Consider the following 20647-nt stretch of genomic DNA (forward strand, 5'->3'; position numbering starts at 1 on the left):
AGGTTTTGTGTTCCCATCCACCTGGAGATATCCGGCCAGCGGTCCCTGTGTCTGGCCCAGAGGGTGATGGTCAGGGGTGATCAGTGATTCCACGTGTCTGTTGTGAAGAATGAGGAAGGGTTCTCTCTTGCTCGTTGCCTCAGCCAGCGACACTCGGGCAGATTGACAGAAATTCTGGAGTAACTCAGCGGGTCAGGCAGCATCTCTGGAGGAAAATAAATAGGTGACGTTTCGGGTCGGGACCCTTATTCCGACTGAAAGTGAGGGAGGGGGGTGGTGGGGGGTGGTGGGGATGCGGGGGGTGCGGGGGTGGGTGGGGGAAGGGTGTAGGCAGGGAGGGTGAGTGGGGAGGGGGTGGAGGGGAGGGGGAGGGGTGGGGGGGGGGGGGGGAGAGGTTGGATCTGGAGGCAGGAAAAGGCCAGAACAAATCAGGGCCGGCAACAGATGACTAAGAAGGGAGGAGCCCACAATGGTCCATTGTTGGCTGGGGAAGAGGTGATACAGGGGTGGGAACAATGGAACTGGCAGGATGATTGGTGGGGGGGGGGGGGGGGTGCAGAGAGAGGGAATGCAGGTGTTACTTGAAATTAGAGAAGTCCATATTCATACCGCTGGGTTGTAAGCTGCCCAAGCGAAATACGAGGTGCTCTTCCTAGAGGCTGCTCCTCCAATGTGCGCTGGGCCTCACTCTGACAGTGGAGGAGACCCAGGACAGAAAGGTCAGTGTGGGAATGGGACGGGGGGGGGGGGGGGTTAAAATGTTTGCCAACCGGGAGATGGTGTAGGCCAGGGCGACTGAGCAAAGGTGTTCTGCGAAACGACCGTACAGGCAGATTCAGCGGCCGTTTGATTCATTCACCTGTGGGGCGGTGGTGTGCGTTATCACAGAGGGCGGCTCGGCGGCGCAGCGGTAGAGTCGCTGCCTTGCACCGCCAAAGACCCGGGCTCGGTCCTGACCGCGGGTGCTGCCTGCCCGGAGTTTGAACGTTCTCCCCGTGACCTGCGTGGGTTTTCTCCGGGAGCTCCAGTTTCGCCCGGATGGTTTGGCGGATGTTGTGGGAAGGAACTGCAGATGCTGGTGTACATCGTCTATCTCGGGTTGTCCGATAATTGGCTTTGGTAAAGTTGTAAATTGTCCCTCGTGCGTGTAAGATGGAGCTAGCGTGCGGGGAACGCGGGTCGGCGCGGACACGGTGGGCTGCAGGACCTGTCTCCGCACTGTTCCTCTAAACAATGAGCTCACTAGAGCTGCGCTGAAGAAGGGTCTCGACCCGAAACGTCACCCATTCCTTCTCTCCCTGAGATGCTGCCTGACCTGCTGAGTTACTCCAGCATTTTGTGAAATAAATACCTTCGACTTGTACCAGCATCTGCAGTTATTTTCTTTCACTAGCGCTGTGGAATTCTCTGCCACAGAAGGTAGTTGAGGCCAGTTCATTGGCTATATTTAAGAGGGAGTTAGATGTGGCCCTTGTGGCTAAAGGGATCAGGGGGTATGGAGAGAAGGCAGGTACGGGATACTGAGTTGGATGATCAGCCATGATCATATTGATGGCGGTGCAGGCTCGAAGGGCCGAATGGCCTACTCCTGCACATATTTTCTATGTTTCTATGTTTCTAGGACAACACTTCATCTCATTACGACGAGCTTTGGAGCACTTTGTGTTTAATGGTTACTGTGAATAGAATGTCATTCTTTGCGGTGCGGTGTGCCGAATGATTTGGCGTGACGCTGTCTTTGTTCTGTTTGGTGACTCCAGGCTGGGCCCACGTAGTGTGCGCCCTTTACGTTCCCGAGGTGCAGTTTGCCAACGTCATCAGCATGGAGCCCATCGTCCTGCAGTATGTTCCCCACGAACGCTTCAATAAGGTAACTGTCCCCCCCCACCCTCCCACCGCACACCCGTCTCCGCTGTTTCATTGATCGAAAGACGCAGCGTGGGAACAAACACTGGGCCACTCTGCTGCCAAGGTGGCGCCCAACAGGCGTGCCAGGCAGATCCACAATCACATATCACACACATCGCTCCACTCTCTTAAATCTCTGTGGACAATGGGTGCAGGAGTCGGCCATTTGAGCCAACACCGCCATTCGTCGTGATCATGGCTGATCATCCATGATCAGTACCCCGTTCCTGCCTTCGCCCCATATCCCTTGACTCCGCTATCTGTAAGAGCTCTAACCAACTCTCTCTTGAAACCATCCAGAGAATCGGCCTCCACTACCTTCTGAGGCAGAGAATTCCACAGAGTCTCAACTCTTTGTACCAGCATCTGCAGTTATTTTCCTACTCTCTGGGTGAAAAGGTTTTTCCTCATCTCTGTTCTAAATGGCTTACACCTTATTCTTAAACTGTGGCCCCTGGTTCTGGACTCCCCCGACATTGGGAACATGTTTCCTGCCTCTAGCGTGTCCAATCCCTTAATAATCTTAGATGTTTCAATAAGATCCCCTCTCATCCTTCGAAATTCCAGTGTATACAAGCTCAGTCGCTCCATTCTTTCAACATATGACAGTCCCGCCATCCCGGGAATTAACCTCTTGAACCTACGCTGCACTCCCTCAATAGCAAGAATGTCCTTCCTCAAATTTGGAGACCAAAACTGCACACAATGCTCATGGTATGGTCTCTACTCTGACAGCAACATTTCTTACTTTAACTATGATACTGTAAAGGCTCGATTGTAATCATGTATTGTCTTTACGTGGACTGGTTAACACGCAACAAAAGCTTTTCACTGTACCTCAGTACACGTGACAATAAACTGAACTGAACACCATTTGGCCCACCGAGTCTGGTTAGGTTACATATAGCTCTTCGGGCTAACGGAATCGAGGGATATGGGGACAAAGCAGAAACAGGGTACTGATTCTGGATGATCAGCCATGATCATATTGAATGACGGTGCTAGCTGGAAGGGTTGAATGGCCTACTCCTGCACCTGCTTTCAATGTCTACACTGACCATCGATTACCCATTCACAGTAGTTCTAAGTTATCCCACTTTCTCATCCACTCCCTGCGCACAAGGGGCAATTTATAAACCACGTCTTTGGAATGTGGGAGGAAACCGGAGCACCCGGAGAAAACCCACTCCATACAGACAGCGCCCGTAGTCAGGATCGAACCTGAGTCTCTGGCACTGTGAGGCAGCAACTCTACCGCTGCGCCACCGTGCCGTTCCCTTATGCCATTCCTGTTTCTTACCTGTATTCTTTTATTTTAGCTTGTTTTTATTTTCTATTCTCTTTGATGACTGTTTTTAATTGCTTTTAACTGCTCTTTAATGTTTAATGTAAAGCACTTTGAATTGCCCTGTGGCTGAAATGTGCTATATAAATAAACTTGCCTTGCCTTCTAAAGGTCCATGAGGAAAGATTAGAGGGCCTGGAGGTGTCTTCTTTGGAAGATGGGACGCTGAGAGGAGAGTAAATTGCAGGGGTATCAAAAGTGTATGAAATGAGAATGAAAGGTATGGTGTGATGGCAAGCAGCTGGTGTGGGTCGCAGTACACACTAATAACCATCTATAGACACAAAATTCTGGAGTAACTCAGCGGGACAGGCAGCAACTCTGGAGAGAAGGAATGGGTGACGTTTCGGGTCGAGACCCTTCTTCAGACGGCGGCAGGTTGGCGCAGCGGTAGAGTTGCTGCCCTACAGTGAATGCAGCGCCAGAGACCCGGGTTCGATCCCGACTACGGGCGCCGTCTGTGCGGAGTTTGTACGTTCTCCCTGTGACCTGCGTGGGTTTTCTCCGAGATTCTCGGTTTCCTCCCACACTCCAAAGACGTACAGGTTTGTAGGTTAATTGACTTGGTAAATGTAAAAATTGCCCCTGGTAGGAAAAAATAACTGCAGATGCTGGTTTAAATCGAAGGTAGACACAAAATGCTGGAGTAACTCAGCGGGTCGGGCAGCATCTCTGGAGAGAAAGAATGGGTGACATTTCGGGTTGAGACCCTTCGGGTCAAGCAGCATCTCTGGAGAGAAGGAAGGGATGACGTTTTGGGTCGACCCGAAACGTCACCCATTCCTTCTCTCCTGAGATTCTGCCTGACCCGCTGAGTTACTCCAGTACTTTGCGTCTACCTAAAAAATTGTCCCAAGTGTGTGTAGGATGGTGTTAGTGTTAATGTGCGGAGATCGCTGGTCGGCGCGGACCCGATGTTTCTGCGCTGTATCTCTGAACTGAACTAAACTATAACTGTCCGCTTGCTTCTCCTCTGTTTGTAGACGTGCTACCTGTGTGAAGAACAGGGACGTGAGAGTAGGGCAGCATCGGGTGCCTGTATGACCTGCAATCGTCACGGCTGCCGGCAGGCCTTCCACGTCACCTGGTGAGGACTCCTGCCAAACTTTCCCAAAACTTTTCCAGACTATTTGGAAGTCCCATTACTTAATATCTGGGGCTGAGTTCCACTGGGGAGGGGGGGGGGGGGGGGCTGGGCTGGGGCTGGGCATGAATCCAAAAAGGGACTGAATCATGAATTCATAAATTCGAGGAGCAGAATTAGGCCATTCGGCCCATCAAGTCCACTCCGCCATTTCCATCACTCCCCCATTCTCCCCATACCCCCTGACTGACAACCGTCCTAATCAAGAATCTATCAATCACTGCCTTCAAATTATCAATTGACTTGGCCTCCACAGCCTTCTGTGGTGATGAACTGTACATCAGTGCACGTGACAAGAATAGAACAAAGCCAAACCAGACTAAACCAACTTTGCTGGACTTTTTGCACTAAACGTTGTTCCCTTTATCCTGTATCAGTACACTGTGGCTGGCTTGACCGTAATCCTGCATTGTCTTTCCGCTGACTGGATAGCAAGCAACAAAAACAGCTTTTCACTGTACCTCGGTGCATGTGACAATCGCCTAAACTAAACTAAACAGTAAATGGAAGATAGACACAAAAAGCTTGGAGTAACTCAGCGGGACGGGCAGCATCTCTGGCGGGAAGGAATGGGTGACGTTTCGGGTCTCTGAAGAAGGGTCTTGACTCGAAACGTCACCCATTGCTTCTCTCCAGAGATGCTGCCTGTCTTGCTGAGCTAAACTAAAGTGAGTTAATAAACTAGCGAAGTGCAGGAAGAGTGAGATTGGAGACTGGAATGGTCAGAACCAATAAGGTAATCAGTCTGAAGAAGGGTCTTGACCCTAAACATCACCCATTCCTTCTCTCCTGAGATGCTGCCTGACCCGCTAAGTTGGCGGCACGGTGGCGCAGCGGTAGAGTTGCTGCTTTACAGTGAATGCAGCGCCGGAGACTCAGGTTCGATCCTGACTACGGGTGCTGCACTGTAAGGAGTTTGTACGTTCTCCCCGTGACCTGCGTGGGTTTTCTCCGAGATCTTCGGTTTCCTCCCACACTCCAAAGACGTACAGGTATGTAGGTTAATTGGCTGGGTAAATGTAAAAAATTGTCCCTAGTGGGTGTAGGATAGTGTTAATGTACGGGGATCGCTGGCGGCACGGACTTGGTGGGCCGAAAAGGCCTGTTTCCGGCTGTATATATATGATATGATATGATACTCCAGCATTTTGTGTCTACATCCAATGAGGTGACATGGTTCCAATCGAATGAACTAGAATGGACCATCGAAAATATTGGTAAATCAACTTCTGGGATTTAAGATTCCATTAGACACTAATGCTGTCAGCTGGGGTTTAAAAATTCCGATGGTGTAGGTTTTTTCCCCGAGGAACACCACGCCTTGTGTTGGCTGAATCTCGATCCTTTGTAATCAGTATGTTCTGATTTGGAACCGGGCCAGAAATGTTTAGCCTTCAGCTGTTTGTAATCGAATCATTAGTAGGTGAATGCTGGATTCAAGATTAAGATTAATTTGTGGAGAACTTTAAAGGAAGCAAATGTACCCCCAACCAATTATATCCGGGGCTGGGCATTCAATTATAGGCACGGCATTTCTGAATTAGTTGGGCAATATTTGTTTCTTTTATTAATCCATCTTGTCAGCGGTGTCTTTGTAAACTTGGCCCGCTGGGTTTTATACAGCCCGGCGTTATCTCTGACCAGCCTGGGCCATTGCCTTGTTGAGAGGGGAATGTTTATGTACGAGTGGCGCAGCGGTAGAGTTGCTGTCTTGCAGCGCCAGAGACCCGGGTTCGATCCTGACCACGGGTGCAACCTGTACAGAGTTTGTACATTCTCCCCGTGACCTGCGTGGGTTTTCTCCGGGAGTTCCGGTTTCCTCCCACACTCCAAAAGACGTACAGGTTTGTAGGGTAATTGGCTTGGTAAAATTGTCCCTAGTGTGTGTGGGATAGTGTTAATGTGCGGGGATCGCTGGTCGACGCGGACTCGATGGGCTGCACTGTATCTCTAAACTAAACATCCAAACTAAACTAAAACACTCCCACCTCAACCCTGTGTCCCTCCCCTTCTCTTCATCATCATTTGTTCCTGGCATTCCTTCCCAATATTCCTCCATTCTTCCACTCCTCCTTCAACAAGATGAGGAAAAAATACTGCAGATGATGGAAATCTGAAATAGAAACGGAGAACACTGGACATAATTAACGCATCGGGATGCAGATGGAGAGAAAGAAATGGAGTTCTCCTTTTTGGTCGATGACCTTTCAAGATGTTTCTGGTGTTAGTTTTAGTGTTAGAGATACAGCAGTGAAACAGGCCCTTCGGCCCACCAAGTCTACGCCAACCAAAGATTATAGAGCAGAGCAAGATAGACCACTCGACCCTAAAAACCGTAGTACGTCACGGAGCCATTTTAGTAGGCAGAAACTTGCAGAAACATTTAAAATAGGAAGATAACAAAAATCTGTGAATTGATAGATGAGATATATTCTGCATTTTAATGGTATCATCACACATATTGTTCCCCCAAAACACTGATTACACTGCGAGAGGCGTAGCGAACGGCGGGTTTTGCTTACTAAAATGGCGGACGTTACTCTCCTTTGCGTGCTACACTTCAGTATAGGCGGTTTCGACGGAGTGGTCCATCTTGTTCCTCTAGTATCTTTAACGCCAACCATTGGTCACCCTTTCACATTAGTTCAACGTGACCCCACTCAGTGATCCATTCCCTGCACACTGGGGGAAGTTTCCGGAAGCCAATTACCCTGGAAACCCACCATTGCTGGAATGTGGGGAGGGAAACGGAGCAGCAGCAGAAAACCCTGGCGGACAGAGGGAGATCGCGGTCCGGATCCAACCCGGGTCTGTGGCGCTGTGAGGCAGCGGCTGTACCACCGCGCCACCGTGCCTGGTCGCGAGGATTGGCAGATAGAGGTGCAAGGGGGAGATAGAGGGATTTGGATCACGTGCAGGCAGATGAGATCAGTTTAGCTTCGGCATGGACATTGTGGTCTGAAGGGCCCGTTCCCGCGATGCACGGTTCCGTGCTCCATGTTTTATGTTGGGTGTGTCATTGACGTTCGATATGCTTTTCTCCAGCGCCCAAATGGCCGGCCTTCTGTGCGAGGAGCAAGGCTCCGAGATCGACAACGTCAAGTACTGCGGCTACTGCAAGTACCATTTCAACAAAGTGGTAAGTCAGTCCAACAACTCGGTCCGTTATAGACAATAGGTGCAGGAGGAGGCCATTCAGCCCTTCGAGCCAGCACCGCCATTCAATGTGATCATCGCTGATCATTCACAATCAGTAGTACCCCGTTCCTGCCTTCTCCCCATACCCCCTGACTCCGCTATCCTTAAGAGCTCTATCTAGCTCTCTCTTGAAAGCATCCAGAGAATTGGCCTCCACTGCCTTCTGAGGTAGAGAATTCCACAGATTTACAACTCTGACTGAAAAAGTTTTTCCTCGTCTCCATTCTAAATGGCCTACCCCTTACTCTTAAACTGTGGCCCCTTGTTCTGGACTCCCCCAACATTGGGAAGATGTTTCCTGCCTCTAATGTGTCCAATCCCTTAATAATCTTATGTTTCAATAAGATCCTCTCTCATTCATCTAAATTCCAGCGTATACAAGCCTAGTCGCTCCAGTCTTTCAACATACGTCAGTCCCGCCATTCCGGGAATTAACCTAGTGAATCTACGCTGCACTCCCTCAATAGCAAGAATGTCCTTCCTCAAATTTGGAGATCAAAACTGCACACAGTACTCCAGGTGCGGTCTCACTAGGGCCCTGTACAACTGCAGAAGGACCTCTTTGCTCCGATACTCAACTCCTCTTGTCATAAAGGCCAACATACCATTAGCTTTCTTCACTGCCTGCTGAACCTGCATGCTAACTTTCAGTGACTGATGCACTAGGACACCCAGATCTCGTTGTACGTCCCCATTTCCTAACTTGACACCATTCAGATAATAATCTGCCTTTTCTGTTCTTACCACCAAAGTGGATAACTTCACATTTATCCACCATCAGTCACTTAAAGGTATGTTATATGTTGAAAGACTGGAGCGACTAGGCTTGTATACACTGGAATTTAGAAGGATGCGAGGGGATCTTATCGAAACGTATGAAGCAAGTATGATGTTGTAGGGATCACTGAGACATGGCTACAAGAGGACCAGGGCTGGGAACTGAATATTCAGGGGTATACAACGTATAGAAAAGACAGACAGGTGGGCAGAGGGGGTGGGGTTGCTCTGCTGGTAAGGAATGATATTCATTCCCTTGCAAGGGGTGACATAGAATCAGGAGATGTTGAATCAGTATGGATAGAAATGAGGAATTGTAAGGGTAAAAAGACCCTAATGGGAGTTATCTATAGGCCCCCAAACAGTAGCCTCAACATAGGGTGCAAGTTGAATCAGGAGATAAAATTGGCATGTCACAAATGTAATGCTACGGTGGTTATGGGAGATTTCAACATGCAGGTAGACTGGGAAAATCAGGTTGGAAATGGACCCCAGGAAAGAGAGTTTGTAGAGTGCCTTCGAGATGGATTCTTAGAACAGCTTATACTGGAGCGTACCAGGGAGAAGGCAATTCTGGATTTAGTGTTGTGTAATGATCCTGATCTGATAAGGGGACTAGAGGTAAAAGAGCCATTAGGAGGCAGTGATCACAACATGATAAGTTTTACTCTGCAAATGGAAAGGCAGAAGGGAAAATCGGAAGTGTCAGTATTACAGTATAGCAAAGGGGATTACAGAGGCATGAGGCAGGAGCTGGCCAAAATTGACTGGAAGGAGGCCCTAGCAGGGAAGACGGTAGAACAGCAATGGCAGGTATTCCTGGGAATAATGCAGAGGTTGCAGGATCAATTTATCCCAAAGAGGCGGAAAGACTCTAAGGGGAGTAAGAGACACCTGTGGCTGACAAGGGAAGTCAGGGACAGCATAAAAATTAAGGAGAGGAAGTATAACATAGCAAAGAAGAGTGGGAAGACAGAGGATTGGGACTCTTTTAAAGAGCAACAAAAGTTAACTAAAAAGGCAATACGGGGAGAAAAGATGAGGTACGAGGGTAAACTAGCCAATAATATAAAGGAGGATAGCAAAAGTTTTTTTAGGTACGTGAAGAGGAAAAAAATAGTCAAGGCAAATGTGGGTCCCTTGAAGACAGAAGCAGGGGAATTTATTATGGGGAACAAAGAAATGGCAGACGAGTTAAACCGTTACTTTGGATCTGTCTTCACTGAGGAAGATACACACAATCTCCCAAATGTTCTAGGGGCCGGAGAACCTAGGGTGATGGAGGAACTGAAGGAAATCCACATTAGGCAGGAAAGGGTTTTGGGTAGACTGATGGACTGAAGGCTGATAAATCCCCAGGGCCTGATGGTCTGCATCCCAGGGTACTTAAGGAGGTGGCTCTAGAAATAGTGGAAGCATTGGAGATAATTTTTCAATGTTCTATAGATTCAGGATCAGTTCCTGTGGATTGGAGGATAGCAAATGTTATCCCACTTTTTAAGAAAGGAGGGAGAGAGAAAACGGGTAATTATAGACCAGTTAGTCTGACATCAGTGGTGGGGAAGATGCTGGAGTCAATTATAAAAGACGAAATTGCTGAGCATTTGGATAGCAGTAACAGGATCATTCCGAGTCAGCATGGATTTACGAAGGGGAAATCATGCTTGACAAATCTACTGGAATTTTTTGAGGATGTAACTAGGAAAATTGACAGGGGAGAGTCAGTGGATGTGGTGTACCTCGACTTTCAGAAAGCCTTCGACAAGGTCCCACATAGGAGATTAGTGGGCAAAATTAGAGCACATGGTATTGGGGGTAGGGTACTGACATGGATAGAAAATTGGTTGACAGACAGAAAGCAAAGAGTGGGGATAAATGGGTCCCTTTCGGAATGGCAGGCAGTGACCAGTGGGGTACCGCAAGGTTCGGTGCTGGGACCCCAGCTATTTACGATATACATTAATGACTTAGATGAAGGGATTAAAATTACCATTAGCAAATTTGCAGATGATACTAAGCTGGGGGGTAGTGTGAATTGTGAGGAAGATGCAATAAGGCTGCAGGGTGACTTGGACAGGTTGTGTGAGTGGGCGGATACATGGCAGATGCAGTTTAATGTAGATAAGTGTGAGGTTATTCACTTTGGAAGTAAGAATAGAAAGGCAGATTATTATCTGAATGGTGTCAAGTTAGGAAGAGGGGATGTTCAACGCGATCTGGGTGTCCTAGTGCATCAGTCAATGAAAGGAAGCATGCAGGTACAGCAGGCAGTGAAGAAAGCCAATGGAATGTTGGCCTTCATAACAAGAGGAGTTGAGTATAGGAGCAAAGAGGTCCTTCTACAGTTGTACCGGGCCCTGGTGAGACCGCACCTGGAGTACTGTGTGCAGTTATGGTCTCCAAATTTGAGGAAGGATATTCTTGCTATTGAGGGCGTGCAGCGTAGGTTCACTAGGTTAATTCCCGGAATGGCGGGAGTGTCGTATGTTGAAAGACTGGAGCAATTAGGCTTGTATACACTGGAATTTAGAAGGATGAGGGGGGATCTTATTGAAACATATAAGATAATTAGGGGATTGGACACATTAGAGGCAGGAAACATTCCCAATGTTGGGTGAGTCCAGATCAAGGGGACACAGTTTAAGAATAAGGGGTAGGCCATTTAGAACGGAGATGAGGAAGAACTTTTTCAGTCAGAGAGTGGTGAAGGTGTGGAATTCTCTGCCTCAGAAGGCAGTGGAGGCCAGTTCGTTGGATGCTTTCAAGAGAGAGCTGGATAGAGCTCTTAAGGATAGCGGAGTGAGGGGGTATGGGGAGAAGGCAGGAATGGGGTACTGATTGAGAGTGATCAGCCATGATCGCATTGAATGGCGGTGCTGGCTCGAAGGGCTGAATGGCCTACTCTTGCACCTATTGTCTATTGTCTATTGTCTAAGATTATTAAGGGGTTGGACACGTTAGAGGCAGGAAACATGTTCCCAATGTTGGGGGAGTCCAGAACAAGGGGCCACAGTTTAAGAATAAGGGGTAGGCCATTTAGAACGGAGATGAGGAGAAACTTTTTCAGTCAGAGAGTTGTAAATCTGTGGAATTCTCTGCCCCAGAGGGCAGTGGAGGCCAATTCTCTGAATGCATTCAAGAGAGAGCTAGATAGAGCTCTTAAGGATAGCGGAGTCAGGGGGTACGGGGAGAAGGCAGGAACGGGGTACTGATTGTGGATGATCAGCCATGATCACATTGAATGGCGGTGCTGGCTCAAAGGGCAGAATGGCCTCCTCCTTCTTGTCTATTTCCAGCTTTCTCCTGCTCCCATCCCTCCACACACACACGGACACACACTAACCCCAAATACTCCCCAAATATATATTCAGCAGGCAGCTTCCATTTCCTGACCATTTCTTTCATTTTGATCAAGAGAATTTGGTCAATCACAGATAGATGAACCTAGTCGTGACAGAGGCCATTGTTCGTGCTTCTGCGGCCCGCACGTCATCAACATCAGCAAATGTACCCAGTGTTTCACTTCCTTTTCTGCTTCAATCCTAAATGAGATAACCTCAACTGAGGCTCAGATGAAAGATTGGATTTTGGGACCTCTTTGGCTTGGTGACCTGATATTTATCTGTTGCATTAACCCTGATGACCACTGTGTGGATACGTAAACCGTGGGATATAAATACAGGAAATAGGAGCAGGCCATTCGGCCCTTCGAGCCAGCACCACCACTCATCCCATGTGATCCTGGCTGACCATCCAAAATCTGTACCCCGTTCCTGCTTTCTCCCCCACACCCCTTGATTCCGTTAGCCCTAACAGCTCTATCTATACAACAAAGCTGCCATCACTGGCAGAAACCCCTAGCATCTGTACATGAAAGGTTAAATACTGAAACCCAGAAGCCATTGTCAGTGGCACCCTTGCCCTGTTGAAGTCTTTTATAGATGATATATTCACAAATTTGGTGATTTGACATAAACTTCAAGTTATCGCACAGCAGCCTCACGGGAAAATAAAAAGCGAAATACCGAAGCTTTATTGCAATGCTACCAAAGCATAATTATTGGCTTAACTTTAGTGAGTAAAGTTTTGCTGGATGTGTTTCATTATAAGCTGCCTGGTAGAAATTATAAATCGTGTGTGTGCGTGAGTCCCTGTCTTTGCATTAGCGCTGTCTATTGGAGAAACCTCACAATGTTTGGATAAAAGTTGCCTCCGCATTAGAGATTTGGAAACGCCCATCTCAGGGAGCACTCTGAGGTGAGAACTGCAGCAAGTGACGTACATGAAAGGACTTTGATCAGGGCAACCGTGCCCGAGGTTTGGTGACAGAACGGGGCACCGTGCGGGAAGGAAACTCCATTCCCTGGAGCGCAGGAGGATGAGGGGGTGATCTTGTAGAGGTATACAGAATCACCAGATCGCGTAGATGCACGGTGGCGCAGCGGTAGAGTTGCTGCCTTTCAGCGCCAGAGTCCCAGGTTCGATCCTAACTACGGTTGCTGTCTGTAAGGAGTTTCGACGTTCTCCCCGAGATCTTCGGTTTCCCCCAAAGATGTACAGGTTTGTAGGTTAATTAGCTTGGTGCGAATGTAAAATTGTCCGGGCCTACAGCGACCCCCCCCATGCCTAAAATGGGACATGGGCGGTTCCGTAAGGGACAAGCTAATTTAGCCCAAAATACAGTATGTCCCGGCTAATCCGGGACAGTTAGCAGCCCTACCTGTGAGTAACGGGCAAATCTCCTGTACGTTTAAGTAGTATAAGAAAATAACTGCAAATGCTGGTACAAATCGAAGGTATTTATTCACAAAATGCTGGAGTAACTCAGCAGGTCAGGCAGCATTTCAGGAGAGAAGGAATGGGTGGCGTTTCGGGTCAAGACCCTTCTTCAGACATTTAACGTCTGCAGGGATTGGGGTGGGGATGGAGGCGTGGGTTCCAGTTGTGGATCATATTTCTGTTCATTCATCTTCCGCATATGTAACTGGATGACAACACGGAGGGAACTGAGGTCAAAGCACAAACTTGATTCAGGAAACCTGACCCCAAAGGTGCCGGGGCATCGTTGGTCAGCACAGACTCGGTGGGCTGAAGGGCCTGTCTCAGCGCCGTCTCTCTAAATTAAAGTAAAAGTAAAACACTGAATTGGAGATCTGTTTGCCTGATTCAGTGGTGTGCAGTTTGACCTTACTTTAGATTTTAGAGATACAGCATGGAAACAGGCCCTTCGGCCCACTGAGTCCGCGGCGACCATTGATTACCCTGTATAGACAATAGACAATAAGTCAAGTCAAGTCAAGTCAATTTATTTGTATAGCACATTTAAAAACAACCCACGTTGACCAAAGTGCTGCACATCTGACCAGGAAAAAAAAATAGGTGCAGGAGGAGGCCATTCAGCCCTTCGAGTCAGCACCGCCATTCAATGTGATCATGGCTGATCATTCTCAATCAGTACCCCGTTCCGGCCTTCTCCCCATACCCCCTGACTCCGCTATCCTTAAGAGCTCTATCTAGCTCTCTCTTGAATGCATTCAGAGAATTGGCCTCCACTGCCTTCTGAGGCAGAGAATTCCACAGATTCACAACTCTCTGACTGAAAACGTTTTTCCTCATCTCAGTTCTAAATGGCCTAACCCTTATTCTTAAACTGTGGCCCCTTGTTCTGGACTCCCCCAACATTGGGAACATGTTTCCTGCCTCTAACGTATCCAACCCCTTAATAATCTTATAGGTTTTGATAAGATCCCCTCTCATCCTTCTAAATTCCAGTGTATACAAGCCTAGTCGCTCCAGTCTTTCAACATATGAAAGTCCCGCCATTCCGGCAATTAACCTAGTAAACCTACGCTGCACGCCCTCAATAGCAAGAATATCCTTCCTCAAATTTGGAGACCAAAACTGCACACAGTACTCCAGGTGCGGTCTCACTAGGGCCCTGTACAACTGCAGAAGGACCTCTTTGCTAGTACTGTCCTACACACTGTTATCAGGCAACTGAACCATCAACTCAACAACTAGAGAGTGGTCCTGCAGTGATCTAGCTACCTCATTGGAGACCCTCGGTTGATCTTTAATCATATTTTATTGGACTTTATCTTGCATTAAACGCTGCTCCCTTTATCATGTATCTGTCGATTGTAATCAAGTATAGTCTTTCCACTGACTGGTTAGCACGCAACGTAAAATATTTTTTATTGTACCTCTGTATATGCTACAATAAACTTTAAAAAACACACTAGGGACAAATTACAATTTTACTGAAGCAGATTAATCTACAAACCTGCACGTCTTTGGAGCGTGGGAGGAAACTGACTCGGTCACAGGAGAACGTAGAAACTCCAGACAGACAACACCCGTAGTCGGGATCGAACCCAGATCTCTGGTGACGTAAATCAGCAACTTAACCGCTGTGCCACCAATAACGACTCAACATAATCTCCTCCCTTCTCTAAACTCCTTCTCCCCTCTCTCCTTCTCACCTCTCTTCTTCTTCACTCTCTCCTCCCCCTCCCCTCTCTCCTCCCCCTCCCCTCTCTCCTCCCCCTCCACTCTCTCCTCCCCCTCCACTCTCTGCTCCCCTCCACTCTCTCCTCCCCTCCACACTCTCTCTCTCCTCCCCCCCGCTCTCTCCTCCCCCTCCCCTCCCTCCCTCCTCCCCCTCCCTCCCCCCTCCCCTCCCACCTTTTCCCCTCCCCTCCCTCCTCCCCTCCCCCTCTCCTTCCCCTCCCCTCTCTCTCTCCTTCCCCTCCCCTCCCTCCTCCTTCCCCTCCCCTCCCTCCTCCTTTCCCTCTCTCCTCCTCCCCTTCCCTCCCTCCTCCTCCCTTCCCTACCCTTCCCCTCTCTCCTTCCCCCCTGTCCTCCCTCTTTCTCCCCCTCCCCTCCTCTCCTCCCCCTCCCCTCTCTCGGCCAAGTAATTGCTTATCACCGGGCAGGATGACAAATGGCGACACAATTTGGAGGAATTGCTTAAATAGGAGTTGCAGAAAAGTCACTTGAGAATATAAATGGGAGTATTTTTCAGAGTATCTGCTGGTGGATGTGTCTCCCTGGAGACCCTGGCCTGCCATTCCCCACCATCTGCAGTGCAACCTGTTTATTGTCTTGCAGCTTGTATCTTGAGTCCATTTATTATCTTTGAATTCCATAATGCCAAACCACTTCCTCTTTGCCTTGTCCAGACTGCCAGATGGCTGGTCGAGCTGGGAATTCTGCAGCACAGACACAAGGGGGTTTAACGTAACTGCAGTTCCAAAGCAACGCAATGTTAAACAATGTGAGTGGATCGCTGATCGGCATGGACCGGGTGGGCCGAAAGGGCCTGTTTCTGCTAAACTAAACTTTAGAACAACTAAACACAGCAACCCGGAGATTGTACCTTTAATAATTCACTTATTTGTCCCCTTTAACTCTCATACATTCGTAAAGTGATAGGAGCAGATTTTAAGCCCTGAAACATCACCTATCCCTTCTCTCCAGAGATTTTTTAGATTTAGAGATATAGCGCGGAAAAAGGCCCTTCGGCCCACCGAGTCCGCGCCGCCCAGCGATCCCCGCACACTAACACTATCCTACACACACTGGGGACAATTTTTACATTTGCCCAGCCAATTAACCTACATACCTGTACGTCTTTGGAGTGTGGGAGGAAACCGAAGATCTCGGAGAAAACCCACGCAGGTCACGGGGAGAACGTACAAACTCCGTACAGACAGCGCCCGTAGTTAGGATTGAACCTGAGTCTCCGGCGCTGCATTCGCTGTAAGGCAGCAACTCTACCGCTGCGCCACTGTGCCACCCACCCTCCTCCTCCCCCTCCCCCTCCCCTCTCTCCTTCTCCCCCTCCCCTCTCTCCTCCTCCCCGCTGCCTGACCCGCTGAGTTACTCCAACATTTTGTGTCTGACTGCCATTTTAGGGTTCACCTCCTCTGTGGGAGCAGTGTCTCGCTCTCATGGCCCGATGTGAAAGGTGGCATCTCTGAGCCTTCTACGTGCCCTCGGTCTGAGGGTTCAGCTGGCGTTTTGGCTCCAACAATCTCCCAACCCGGGCAAGGGCACTCGAGAATGTTGCCAGGACTCGAGGGTGTGAGCTGCAGGGAGAGGTTGAGCAGGCTGGGACTCTATTCCTTAGAGCGCAGGAGGATGAGGGGTGATCTTATGGAGGTGTTACAAAATCATGAGAGGAATAGATCGGGTGGATGCACAGAGTCTCTTGCCCAGAGTAGGGGAATCGACGTCCTGAAGTCCTATGTTTAAGGTGAAGGGGAAAAGATTAAATAGGAACCTGAGGGGTAACTTTATCACACAAAGGGTGGTGGGTAGGGTCGCCAACTGTCCCGTATTAGCCGAGACATCCCGTATTTTGGAGCTCAATTAGTTTGTCGCGTAGGGGACCGCCCTTGTCCTGTATTAGTAGGGTTGCCAACTTCCACGCTCCCAAATAAGGGACAAAGGGTGACGCCCGCACCCCACGTGACCTCACCCAGCCAGCGCCCACGTGCTCCCGCTCCACCAATGGTGGCCGCCCGGGGCGGGAGGCCGTCATTGGTGGAGCGGGAGCACGTGGCCGCTGGCTGGGTGAGGTCACGCGGGGCGGTGACGTCGCCCTTTGTCCCTTACTTGGGTGTGAGCAAGTTGGCAACCCTAGTCGTGAGTGTATGGTACGAGCTGCCGGAGGAGGAAGTTGAGGCAGGGACTATCGCCAAGGTTAAGAAACATTTAGACAGGTACATGGATAGGTGAGGTTTGGAGGGATATGGGGCAAACGCGGGCAGGTGGGGCTAGTGTCGCTGGGACACGTTGGCCGGTGTGGGCACGTTGGGCCAAAGGGCCTGTTTCCACGCTGTATCACTCTATCCTTCGCTAGACAGGGCAAAGACATGGAGAATGCACGGTCTGTTACCGAGCGTTGGGGAATCAAGAACTAGAGGGCATAGGTTTAAGATTTTTTCACGGAGGGTGGTATGTATATGGAATAAGCTACCAGAGCAAGTGGTTGAACCAGGAATAATAGTTTAGTTTAATTTATTATCACGTGGTACTGAGGTATCATAAAAAGCTTTTTTGTTGCACGCTATTCAGTCAGCAGAAAGGCCAGCAAAAGGAGTAATGGGGAGGGGGCAGGAGAATGTAGTTGGGAGGGAAAGATGCATCAGGCGTGATTGATTGGCAGAGTAGACTTGATGGGCCAATGCAATGTTGGCCTTCATAAAAAGAGGAGTTGAGTATAGGAGCAAAGAGGTCGTTCTGCAGTTGTACACGGCCCTAGTGAGACCGCACCTGGAGTACTGTGTGCAGTTTTGGTCTCCAAATTTGAGGAAGGATATTCTTGCTATTGAGGGCGTGCAGCGTAGGTTTACTAGGTTAATTCCCGGGATGGCGGGACTGTCGTATGTTGAAAGACTGGAGCGGCTAGGCTTGTATACACTGGAATTTAGAAGGATGAGAGGGGATCTTATCGAAACGTATAAGATTATTAAGGGGTTGGACACGTTAGAGGCAGGAAACATGTTCCCAATGTTGGGGGAGTCTATAACCAGGGGCCACAGTTTAAAAATAAGGGCTAGGCCATTTAGAACGGAGATAAGGAAAAACTTTTTCAGTCAGAGAGTTGTAAATCTGTGGAATTCACTGCAGTGGAGGCCAAGTCTCTGAATGCATTCAAGAAACAACTAGATAGAGCTCTTAAGGATAGCGGAGTCAGGGGGTATGGGGAGAAGGCAGGAACGGGGTACTGATTGAAAATGATCAGCCATGATCACATTGAATGGTGGTGCTGGCTCGAAGGGCCGAATGGCCTACTCCTGCACCTATTGTCTATTGTTTATTGTCTATTGTCAAACAGCCTAATTCTGCTCCTATAACTTATGAACTTATGAACTATACATGATTACAATCAAACCATCCACAGTGTACAGATACAGGTTAAAGGGTATCATGTTTAGTGCAAGATAAAGTCCAGTACAGTCCAATTAAAGATAGTCCGAGGGTCTCCAATGTGGTAAATGGTGAGTCGGTTGGTGATAGGATGTTGGTGATAGAATGGACAGATGGGAAGAAACTGACTCCGATACCCTTAAGAGCTCTATCTAGCTCTCTCTTGAATGCATTCAGAGACTTGGCCTCCACTGCCTTCTGAGGCAGTGAATTCCACAGATTTACAACTCTCTGACTGAAAAAGTTTTTCCTGAATCTGGAGATGTGCGATTTCACACTTCTATACCTTTTGCCAGATGGGAGAGGGGAGGAGAGGGAGTGACCAGGGTGTGACTCGTCCTTGGTTATGCTGATGGCCTTGCCGAGACAGCGTGAGTTGTAGATGGAGCCAATGGAATAACAAATTGCAAAAGACAATTGGATAGGTGCACAGATAAGAAAGGTTGGGAGGGATGTCAGCCAAATGCAGGGAAATGGGACTCGCTTGGATGGGTGTTTTGGGTGGCATGGACAAGTTGGGCCGAAGGCCGTGTTTCTGTGCTGTGCACCTCTGACCGTGACTTTATGGCACTCTGCTGGGTGAATTATCACTTAAATAGTCAATAGACAATAGGTGCAGGAGGAGGCCATTCGGCCCTTCGAGCCAGCACCGCCATTCAATGTGATCATGGCTGATCATTCTCAATCAGTACTCCGTTCCTGCCTTCTCCCCATACCCCCTGACTCCGCTATCCTTAAGAGCTCTATCTAGCTCTCTCTTGAATGCATTCAGAGAATTGGCCTCCACTGCCTTCTGAGGCAGAGAATTCCACAGATTCACAACTCTCTGACTGAAAAAGTTTTTCCTCATCTCAGTTCTAAGTGGCCTACCCCTTATTCTTAAACTGTGGCCCCTGGTTCTGGACTCCCCCAACATTGGGAACATGTTTCCTGCCTCTAACGTGTCCAACCCCTTAATAATCTTATACGTTTCGATAAGATCCCCTCTCATCCTTCTAAATTCCAGTGTATACAAGCCTAGTCGCTCCAGTCTTTCAATTAAATAAACTAAACTAAACTTGCAAGAGCTGACAATGGTGGTAATGACCATTTGTGATGTGTATTTCTGTAACAGGCAGAATGTAGACACGCTCGATTCTGCAGTTGGTTTACAGTGAGCAGTTTTGACCAAAGACACTGGAGGAACAAGATGGACCACTCCGTTGAAATCGCTTGTACTGAAGTGTCGTACGCAAAGGAGCGTAACGTCCGCCATTTTAGTAGGCAAAACCCGCCGTTCGCAATGCCTCTCGCAGTGTAATCAGTGTTGTGGGGGAACAGTATCAAGTCAATTTTATTTGTATAGCGCATTTAAAAACAACCCACGTTGACCAAAGTGCTGTATATCAGATCAGGTACTAAGAAACGAACATACAATGGCACACAAAAATATGTGTGATGATACCATTAAAATACAGAATGTATCTCATCTATCAACTTAGATTTTTGTTATTTTTCTTTTTAAATGTTTCTGCACGTTTCTGCCTACTAAAATGGCGCCGTGACGTACTACGGTTTTTAGGGTCGAGTGGTCTATCTTGTTCCTCTAGTATCTTTGGTTTTGACCTCCTTGTTTGCTTGGCCTTTTTTGGCAATTTCTAGGGGACTCAGTGGGGTGGTGGAGGGAGAAGGTGTGAAGACTGAAGATCGTCATTGCAAGCTCTTTGCTGGCCCTGCCTCTGGCATCCTGAGTTGATGCTGTCACCAGAGATGACCATGGCTTGAGGGCCTCATGGTCGGGACTGTCATATGAGGAAAGATTGAAAAGACTAGGCTTGTATTCACTGGAGTTTAGAAGGATGAGAGGGGATCTTATAGAAACATAAAATTATAAAAGGACTAGACAAGCTAGATGCAGGAAAAATGTTCCCAATGTTGGGGGAGTCCAGAACCAGGGGCCACAGTCTAAAAATAAAGGGGAGGCTATTTAAAACTGAGGTGAGAAAAAACTTTTTCACCCGGAGAGTTGTGAATTTGTGGAATTCTCTGCCGCAGAGGGCAGTGGAAGCCAAATCACTGGATGGATTTAAGAGAGAGTTAGATAGAGCTCTAGGGGCTAGCGGAATCAAGGGGTATGGGGAGAAGGCAGGCATGGGTTACTGATTGTGGATGATCAGCCATGATCACGATGAATGGCGGTGCTGGCTCGAAGGACCGAATGGCCTCCTCCTGCACCTATTTCCTATGTTTCTACGTCTATGTTTCTATAACACATGGATGAAAGTCCGACAGAAGGTTTTAGGTCATTAAGGACATCTCCCCTAACCCCCCCCCCCCCCCCCCCCTCGACCACCCGAACC

General features: G+C 48.5%; 1 protein-coding gene across 1 annotated transcript in view; it reads left to right on the forward strand.

Annotated features, from left to right (window-relative positions):
• The window catches only part of LOC144607539 (protein AF-10-like), a 184435-nt gene that overhangs the window by 72015 nt on the left and 91773 nt on the right, over positions 1-20647 (forward strand). The window contains exons 6-9 of the mRNA XM_078424433.1: positions 1761-1870; positions 4237-4340; positions 7443-7536; positions 19423-19602. Of these exons, the coding sequence (XP_078280559.1) occupies positions 1761-1870; positions 4237-4340; positions 7443-7536; positions 19423-19602 (488 nt within the window). The remainder of the gene's footprint in view (positions 1-1760; positions 1871-4236; positions 4341-7442; positions 7537-19422; positions 19603-20647) is intronic.

Source organism: Rhinoraja longicauda, chromosome 29 (assembly GCF_053455715.1).
Source record: "Rhinoraja longicauda isolate Sanriku21f chromosome 29, sRhiLon1.1, whole genome shotgun sequence".
Lineage (NCBI taxonomy): Eukaryota > Metazoa > Chordata > Chondrichthyes > Rajiformes > Arhynchobatidae > Rhinoraja > Rhinoraja longicauda.